The 9,634-nt window shown below is 38.4% G+C and overlaps 1 protein-coding gene across 9 annotated transcripts in view; it reads left to right on the plus strand.

Annotated features, from left to right (window-relative positions):
- The first annotated feature begins 311 nt into the window (after nt 1-311).
- Nucleotides 312-9,634, plus strand: part of LOC103384843 (paired box protein Pax-7-like) — a 29,263-nt gene continuing 19,940 nt past the window's right edge. Inside the window, exons 1-6 of one of the 9 annotated variants that reach the window (XM_025059621.1) lie at nt 312-748; nt 1,495-1,636; nt 2,955-3,023; nt 4,235-4,470; nt 4,564-4,714; nt 5,556-5,684. In XM_025059621.1, coding sequence (XP_024915389.1) covers nt 1,591-1,636; nt 2,955-3,023; nt 4,235-4,470; nt 4,564-4,714; nt 5,556-5,684 — 631 coding nt within the window. In that variant the 5' untranslated portion in view covers nt 312-748; nt 1,495-1,590. Of the gene's footprint in view, nt 749-1,494; nt 1,637-1,716; nt 3,024-4,234; nt 4,471-4,563; nt 4,715-5,555; nt 5,685-9,634 lie in introns of those variants that run through there. The other 8 variants (XM_025059623.1, XM_025059622.1, XM_025059624.1 and 5 more) reach the window with 8 other exon arrangements.

The raw sequence follows: 9,634 nt of genomic DNA on the forward strand, positions 1-9,634 counted from the left end.
TGTCAAAGCATGAGAGGCAGAACAACTAAATCCTCTTCTGCTAGGTGGCAGCAGACAGCTATGAAAACCTAAAAAAAAATTAAATAATCAGAGCTGTTGGAGAAGATAACTAAACAGGCCATGATTTTAGTCAATGATGAGGTCAGTTAAACTAGAAGATTATTATATTTCATTAGATATCCTTTTTGTGAGATTTTTGTTTCCTGGTGTGCCGTGGGGTTTTTCCTAATGATATATATGTGCTGTAGCTTAGAAAGGTTTGGAAACAATGTATTATTCAATAACCTGAAATAACTGATAGTTTTACATCACACTATTGTTAATTCCCAACTGTTTTTATATTCCGTCACACAAATTTGAAACAGGCAAATGAAAAAAAAAGGATAAAAAGCTGTATCTATGTTGCGGTTCCCAAAGTACCTGGGGAAAAGAACCTGAAACACTGTGTGATTTTAAAAATCAATAAGTCAAATCATGGTTAGATGTTAGACTCTGGGGTCTGTCTCTGTTTCCCCTCTGTCTGTGTCTGCTGTTCAATCAGTGTGATCACTCTCACCTGTGTCTCTGTCGTTAGTCTCACTGGTGTCACCTGGTTCACTGGGTATGTATACACCTCTCTCCCTCACTCTGTCTTTGTCAGGTCATTGTTCTGTGTCCATGCTTGGCGTTCCTTGTTCTTTGTGGTTTTTGTTCCTAGTTCCTGGTTGGTCCCAGTTTATGTTTTGTCCCTGCCTGGCCCTGTTATCCAGTGAGTTTCTGTTATTTTCAGTTTGGAATAAACTTTCTGCTCCTAATCTACTTCTGAGGTCAAGAGCTCCAAATAAATTATCATTTAGATGAACTTTTATTTTAAACCATTCCAACCCACAGCAAAGTTTGACATTTTTCCAAATAACCAATTTGCTTCACTGTTCTTACATTATACGGCCCAGCTGTGTGAAGTGTTCACCTTAAAATAGAATAGGCCGCTGCCCTTTGCAGACAGAGTGAGGCATGGTTACTTCAAGAAATGTTATTCTTATAGTACTGTTTGAGCAAGGCCTGAAAATGTTACAATATCCCTTATAAAATAACATGTCTGGCTGTTTTCACTTTAACCTCCATAAACACACAACCTTGTTCTTTAAATACTGATATCCTTTCAATCGTGTGTGCGAAGATTAGTTCTTCGTCGCCCTCTAGTGTCCAAATTAAGCTACTTTTTCCAGGGACCGATTCGACGTTTTAGGGAAATCATTCTTTTGAGTTTTTACCCATTAATGTGATAAATTGAGGATACATCTTGAAAATATCTGAATTCTGACAACCATCCTTCATAGTAGAATAGTAAAACTGTTATTTTCAACCAAAAATAAATAAATTAGTGGGGCATTTCCACCTGGACGTCAACAAATGATGATATTTCCCTTTTAAATATTTTGTCCAACATTTGAAGTAGTCAGTGGTCTCACAGTGGTTTTCTCTTTCATGTCCTCCAACTTCCCACAAATGAAGGACACGGACGTTAGGTCAGGTGGATACAGTGAATTGACCATAAGTGAGTGAGGTGAGGTTTTTTTGTGACCCTGTGATGGACTGAAGACATTTCCCATGTGGACCGTCCAGCAGCTCCTGGTGACCCCCACAGGATTACACAGTACGTAGATAAGAATGAATATCTACACGTTTCTTTCTTTAATCTTTTACCTCTGAAACAGAAAGTTGACCAAATCTCAGTCTCTGCTGCTTCACAGCTTCTGTCTGGTTCACTCAACCCTGTCAGGTCTGGAAGCGACGACACATTTCCACAGCAGTATATACTCCTTCACTATTGAATTTAAATGTTGCAGTTGTGTTCTTTGGGACAAATTCATATGGAAACGTCGCTGAACAAAATGTAACATCTTTTGTCAGTAACTTCATTTTTTTATTCCTTTGCTGTCAATACATATTTGAATATCGATATATATTTGTGGATATATATTTGAATATCGACAACAAAGGAATATATGTAAATCTATGTATCCTTTGCCAATTTTGTTTTGTTAAACTGCTCATTTAAATTCCCGCCAAACCTTATTTCTCTCCACTCTTTTCTAACCGTATTTATCCTAACATGTGGGCGTCATCGTTGTTGCTCTTCCACAATGTTTTAACTAAACATTTAAGAAGATTCGTGTTTACATGAAGAGAAAATCTGAAGGTAAAACGAATTATTGTTGCTGTTGTCTGATTTATTCGTGCTGTAAATCAATGGGTCGATATAAAAGGCGGGCAATTTTTGACCTCAGTATTTTAAGGGACGTTTTTATTTTGTGTGTATAAGACATATACTACACATGACTGGTACTGTATGTTAGGAATACTGTGTTAAATGTAGTTTTCTGTAAAAGAGGAAGCGTACCATTTCTGTACATCAGTGTTCGCTGGTTTTGCGTCCCGTCCCGTGCTGTGTTGTGTTGTGTGTGTGTGTGTTTTCGTGCCGTCCTCCTCATTGGCTACAGAAACTTGTTGGAGCTTTTCCCTCCCGAATAAGAAGTATCCTCCCCAGGAACCTATCCCTGATCTCCTCCAGGACCCCCCTCTTTCTCTCGCCTCTCTTTTTTTTCCTGCAGTCCTCCTGGTCCAGACTTGTCCCGGACTCTGTCAGACTCCAGTCGGACCTTCACAGTGGCTGTTAAAGCTGTGCTGTTTAGTCAGTGTAAACACATTTATCCACCGACAGTGTGAGGAACCATCTCCTCTCCGTCTGGAGGAGCTCCACCTTCACCTCAACATCCGGCCTCGTCTTTCCTCCAACGCTCTGTGGATCTGACTTTTTATCTGTCTTCTCAACATTTGTTTTTTGTTTTTTTTTTTCACCAGAAAGCTACACTTAAACTGGACATCTAGAAACTTATTTTTTTCGTTTTTAATTTTTTTTTATTTTGAGTTCATTTTATCTTATTTATATGCTAGAATGTCGTCCTTGCCAGGAACGGTACCACGGATGATGTGCCCCGCTCCCGGGCAGAACTATCCCCGCACCGGATTCCCTCTGGAAGGTAGGACTTAGCAGCCTGGTACAACCTGGAACAATTTTCCAGGCCCTGGAAAACATTCCCGTGAAACGTAACGAATTTATTTTAACCCCGAAATATTTCTTTCCCAATTTTTGTCTCCTCAACTCACTTTCCACTGAAACAGTTTTCCTACTGTCCTGTTCTTATTTTAAAGACCGGAAATCGACCCTTTTTAAAAAATCAATCAAATATTTGATTTATGAATTTCCATATTTTATTGAAATATGACTTTCTTGTGCCGTTCTCTCACTATGTTTCTTATGTTTAGTTTTTCTCCATGTTTTCTTCACCATCTTCCACCACTGTGGGAACTGTTCCTGTCTTTAAGAAATCTTTTCTTTTTATTAATAATATGACAGTTTTATTTAATTGTAAAAAGCCTTTTTTTTAATTATCTTTGTTGTTTTCCGTTTTATTTATACTCTGTTTAATTATCCAAGAATAGCGCGGGTTTTAAATATTTCATTCACATAAAATGTCTTTGTTTCTTTTTCATTAAAAATGCTTCTATTTTTGTTGTTTGGCTCGAATCGAACAACAAATGTAGATTCTGGTTCAACACATTTTAAACTTATACAATGATATTTTGAGAATGCACATGAATCCGGAAAGACGAATGACAAAGAATTTCTACCCATCTTTTTTCTGTTATGTTTTCGCAGGTTTGAACACGTACTTAAAGGCAGATTTTATACATTTAAAATAGACTTAAAAACAACGAGAAATGACCACCTTCCCTTTCTTGTCCATTTAAACATTTATTTTTAATTACTTATCAAGATTTTTTAAATTCCACATCACATTATTACTTCTTATTATTTTACTCCTTTTGTCTTAATTTACATCCAAATACCTAACCAGTGACGATGAAACATAATTTTGTTTTGTTTTTTTCATTAGCGACATAAATCATCAAAGGGAAACAAATGTTACATTAACATAATTAAAAAAACAAAACTCCGTTGTACTTTTCAAACTAATCCTATTTGTAGACGGTACCTGTTTTTTAAGTGTCCAGGCGTCTGGACATGAACATGTCAGGATCACATCAGTGTTTGTGAACCGTGAGGAGAATAATGACGAGAGACTGAAGGACCCTTAAACCTGATCTCCAGGGTCAATGACGGCCTCTTCACACCAGTCAAATCCCCCCTACATTACTGTAGATTCAGGCCTCCTCTTCTCCCCCACAGTGTCCACTCCTCTGGGCCAAGGCCGGGTCAACCAGCTCGGTGGGGTCTTCATCAACGGCCGCCCGCTGCCCAATCACATCAGACACAAGATCGTGGAAATGGCCCACCACGGGATCCGGCCCTGCGTCATCTCCAGACAGCTGCGGGTCTCCCACGGCTGCGTCTCCAAGATCCTGTGCCGTTACCAGGAGACCGGGTCCATCAGACCTGGGGCCATTGGTGGCAGCAAGCCCAGGGTGAGGCCTCATAATAATAATAATAATAATAATCATCATCATATCATAATAATCATAATTAAAATAATTAACAATCATTCTGGTCATGCGGAGGTGCAGCAGGTAGCCACCCCGGACGTGGAGAAGCGGATCGAGGAGTATAAACGGGAGAACCCGGGAATGTTCAGCTGGGAGATCCGGGACAAACTGCTGAAGGACGGTGTGTGCGACAGAAGCACAGTCCCTTCAGGTGAGGCCTCCCCTGGTAAGCTACATTCATTTCTATTATTACCATTCTGTTAATATTTCAATTACATCTGATGTTAACGTGCTTTATACATTTAACAGCGCCGATAACACTCGAAACGAAAATTATTCATCATCATGAATAATCATGAATGTATTGTGCCGATAACACTCGAAACGAAAATTATTATTATCATGAATGTATTGGTAAATTATTTGTATAATTATTATTATATGAAATAAGTCGTGTTGAGTCACTAAACATAATATTATTATATTATTTTGCACACCAACAATCCCTGAGAACTGACTACAAATTCAAATATTTTGTTATAATTAGTTTATGCCTCTTTCACCTATTCTAATATAATTACTTAAAGACCTAAACATTCAAAATGCCTTTTATTTTTTAGGTTTCGGTTTTCTGTTTTCTACGAATTTAATATCGTAACGTCAACGTAACGTAAAAGTATCTTCGAACCATTTTTTTCATGTAACCGGAAGTCGTCTGTTAAATAATTAGATGAAAATCTTCTTTCATTTCTTCGGTCCGTCGAGCCGTTAACTTCACAGTGGTTTAGGTGTCGCACACGCGGAATGTCACTAAGCGCCACGTAGAGGTCATAGTCAGTACAATACTAGGATAATCTGTGGTCACCTTGAACCCTGACATGTGATTGGAGGATCTGAACAAAAGTCATTCCAGATACAGTGTGTTATTATTGTTGAACATTAAAAAAGTGAAGCATTATGGCCAAATTAAATTGCTGTTGATGAGTGAAGGTGTTCAGCATGTCTAGTTATTAAATAACAAAATAATCAGCACTGTAATAATGCTAGTTTGGCCTCTCTGTTGGCAGTGAGTTCCATCAGCCGTGTTCTGAGGGCAAGATTTGGGAAGAAGGACGATGAGGACGACTGTGATAAAAAAGATGAAGACGGAGAGAAGAAAACCAAACACAGCATCGATGGAATCCTGGGGGACAAAGGTAAGTCTCCCCTCTACTTCTCTCTGACACTTTATGTGTACAAATTGGGCTTAAACGGGCGTTTTGTCGCCTGGGGTCTGGCAGCTTTGAGCTCTGCTCCCAGCAGACTCTGTGGATGCTTTAATTATTTATGATGGGGGGCCCCTCAAGTGGATCGGGCCCCTGTGGTGCTGCTTAAATGCTACCCTGAAAGCAATACTGACACATGAGCGCTGTGCCAGTCAATTTCAATTAGAGCTGTGTGTGTGTGTGTGTGTGTGTGTGTTATAAACTTGTTTTACTGCCTATTTAAAGCAAAAATGTGAATTTTAACTGTTTAGAAGTGAGTTTAAATGAGGTTATTACATTTCTGTAACAGGTAAATGAAAAACATGATATCATTTACAATCGTAAATTCATTAGGCCATGAAATGTGCAAGAATTGACCAAAAGGGTCCATTTCTTCTGGTTGCATTTTTGTAAAAAATACATGTTTTCATTTTTATTTGACTTATAAATATTATTTATTTGATATTTTTGGAAACCTAAATACACTTTACACAGCAACAGAAATAAAAAACACAACCAACCATTTCTTGAGTTACAGTTAAAAAACAATTTGAATTTGAATGTTTGTGGTTCCTTATTACAGGTTAGGGTAATGAATCTATCTGTCAGGTAACAGAGTATGAGGAGTGCAGGTCACTTCCATGCAGTTGTTTGGTTGTTCCAATATTTTGTTCTATGTGATCACGTAACATGCAATTTGCTGTGTATTCACATTGCATTTCCTTTGAATAAGAATCATTATTATTTACATTATGATAGTAATTCACATTAAAATGATACAGGTAGCTATTGATTGGACTTTAGATTCTTTTAAATGTACCGACTGAGACTGAGGTTTTTTCTGGCTGTAGATTTTGTGTAGCATTTTAATATAAATACAAGATAAATTACAGACTGAGACTGAGGTTTTTTCTGGCTGTGGATTTTGTGGATATTTCTGCATCCTAGGCAGCGTGTACATATGTGGATCACTAAGAATGAAATACTAGCGCCCACAGAACACGGACAGAAAAGTGACCCATATAACACATGGAACATGTGGCCTACAAATCTTTGTAAAACCATGTGGGCCTAATCTGAGTAACAGCTCTCTTTGTGTACCATCGAAATACCACCTGAAATGGGCCTACGCTTTGGCCACATCATTTTGTTAGACCACATTTAGCTGATATTTACCAAAGTCATTTAAAACCGATCAAATATCTCATGGTTTACCTGAACCTTTGGCCTGTGCCTGTGTTCAGTTTGTGGATGACAGTTTCCAACGAAGGCCAATCAAAATGTTTCACCAGTGTCCTCCTCCTCCTCACTTCCTGCAGCAGATTATCTTACTGCCGGTATCATCTGTGTCATACACAGGCCTGCCGTTTAATAATTTGAAGACTTAGCCTATTACAGCTGGTAATGAGAGCGGTGTCTGCTGAATAGGACTCTGTGTTGGAGCGGCCTGTGATAGCTGCAGGGCAGGGTAAGAAATATATTTATCCCCTATCAGCCCTCACTCTCACACTTCCAGGCACACGTGTCTCTGTCCAAGAGCTTTAAAGCAGATTAAATTTCAGCCTTTTATTTCTTTTCACTTTCATCTTTCGTAGGCTGACTTGCTGCTGTAAAAGCTTGCAGCGGGAATTCAGGAGATTTGAAGGTTTTGTCTGGCGTAGTTGTTTTTCTTGTTGTTTTTTTTTAAATATTCATTTCGTTTGTTTTTCTTGGATTGGCTGTGATGGCAGGCTGGCAAGAGCTGAATGAGTGTGTGAGTTTATCAGCGCTCGAACCGTTCATACACACACTACTGTATGAAAACAAAATAAGCTGTGTCCATGTGCAGCTAAGGTTTTAACCTCACTTGCGTTTCCTCCGTCTCCCAGTCTTCAGACCTTTGTGTGAGATAAAGATATGTTGAATTATAAACTTTTTTGTCTCAATTGCTAACATTGAATCTGAAGTTAGCAAATAAAGCTAATAGCCAGGTTAATGAAATGATATATATAAATACCTATTGTCAAATATGTTAAATATTACTCAAAATTAAGCTAGATGTTATGATCAGAAAATTGCAAAAAATGCTATTTTGTTAAGCTAAGGTAAATGATTGGGTAGTTGTGCAAACATGTAGGTTGTCAGTCACCGTACTGTAAATGTTTTTATTTTAATTAAAATGGACTGAACTGTGACATCATCGGCAGCATCTTTGGTCAAACCACGCACTGATCAGACCTGAACCCCAGTGCTGCTCATCACTGATATGCACAGTGTAAAAATACCACAGCCTCATATCTGGAGTGCAGAATAAGCCTTTTTGAAAGAAAAGAGAGTGGAGTGGAGGATGGAGGCAGGACTTCAAACCAACCCAGTGATGAGAAGCAGCTTAAACAGTGATCACACACAGGCTGTGGGAAGTTTCTGCTGCTCTTCTATTAATAACACTCCACCTCAGGCATCCACTCTCTTACCCCACTCCATCTGCCCTCTCTCCCACTCATTTTGCCGGGTTGAAATGAAGGGATACCCGAATGCTGGCTGATGATAACACAGTCATCACAGCCGCCGTCCCGGGCTCTGCATCTGTGTATTAAACTGGGATTAACCCCTGCTTTTCCTCCCTGCTGCCGTGCACCAAAAATTCAGGGTACGTTGTCAAAGACAGGGCAGCTGGGAGGCAGGTTGGTATGGACAGTAATAGTGATGTCATCATTACCAGATTAATGGTGATGACATGTGTGTCTGCTGTGAGAGTGGACACAGTTTGCACTGTGGATCAGGCTGGAGGTGTCACGCTCTTGAAATTACTTAGATAGTGTATATAAATTCTCATTATTGTTGAATAAAATAATTAACTGGACATATGATCCAAAATGATTAGGAACATAAAAAATCACTAGAATGATCTGTTACATAAACGCTTACCTTTTAAACATTTCTAAAATGTGTACATCAAGGGTACAAAAAATGTCAAAAGCAACAAGAATTTAGAAAGATGCAAAAAAAGCTAAATGATACTGAGCTAACAAACATACAGTCCAGCTTTTAAAGTGAAGGAAGACTTCAAAATGCTTAAAAAAATCGACAGCCTAAAATAAAAATACATAATCTTATGGAAATAAAGCATTGTCCAGGGTATTCAATCTGCATTTATAGCACCCCCTGTAGGGGGGGTCTGTACTTACTAACACTGACACGCTGCATCTTTAAGACCTGGAATCAGGATTCCTGCTCTGTCTGCAGGTCTCCCTCCTGACAGGGGGAGAGAGGAGGTGAGGAGAGGAGGGGAAGTGAGCAGCTTACAGCCTTTGATCCTCTGCTGCTTTGACTTATCGCTAACATTAGCAGCGCCAGTGTCTACAAAGAGAGTTCCTCATATTAACACTGGCACAGACTGCACTGTTTCCTAATTAAAGACACATTTGTCACATGCAACAGTCGCGTTTAAAATATTAGTAAGTGATGTCATTAAAGTTTCCCTGGATTTCTTTTATTAATGTAGTACTACTTATTTAAAGTACAATTTAAATTGTTCAATACCCTTTTTAATTTTGGCTCTATTATTATATTTATCACTGTAAATAAAAACACCTTTGTCTTACATTTGCTTAATGGTCATGCTGCTATTCTCATTACTTAATGTTTTTTTAAAAATATTTATTCAAACATTTAATTCATTTAATCCTAAAATAATTATTTTTCTTATTTATAACATTTCATTAATTTTCTTTCAGGCCCATTTTGTACGCCTGTGGATTTCATTAAAAATATTTTTATTTTTGGCTAAGTAACATTTCTATTTGTGGCCGAATTCTTTACACACGGTTCCACTTTCAACTGCGGTTCCGTCATCAGCATTTCCCTCAGCTCTGACCTACTTGTTGATTTTCCTTCAGGTATTGTTACACTTCCCCGTGACA

The sequence above is a fragment of the Cynoglossus semilaevis genome, chromosome 10 (genome assembly GCF_000523025.1).
Source record: "Cynoglossus semilaevis isolate Cse_v1.0 chromosome 10, Cse_v1.0, whole genome shotgun sequence".
Taxonomy (NCBI): domain Eukaryota; kingdom Metazoa; phylum Chordata; class Actinopteri; order Pleuronectiformes; family Cynoglossidae; genus Cynoglossus; species Cynoglossus semilaevis.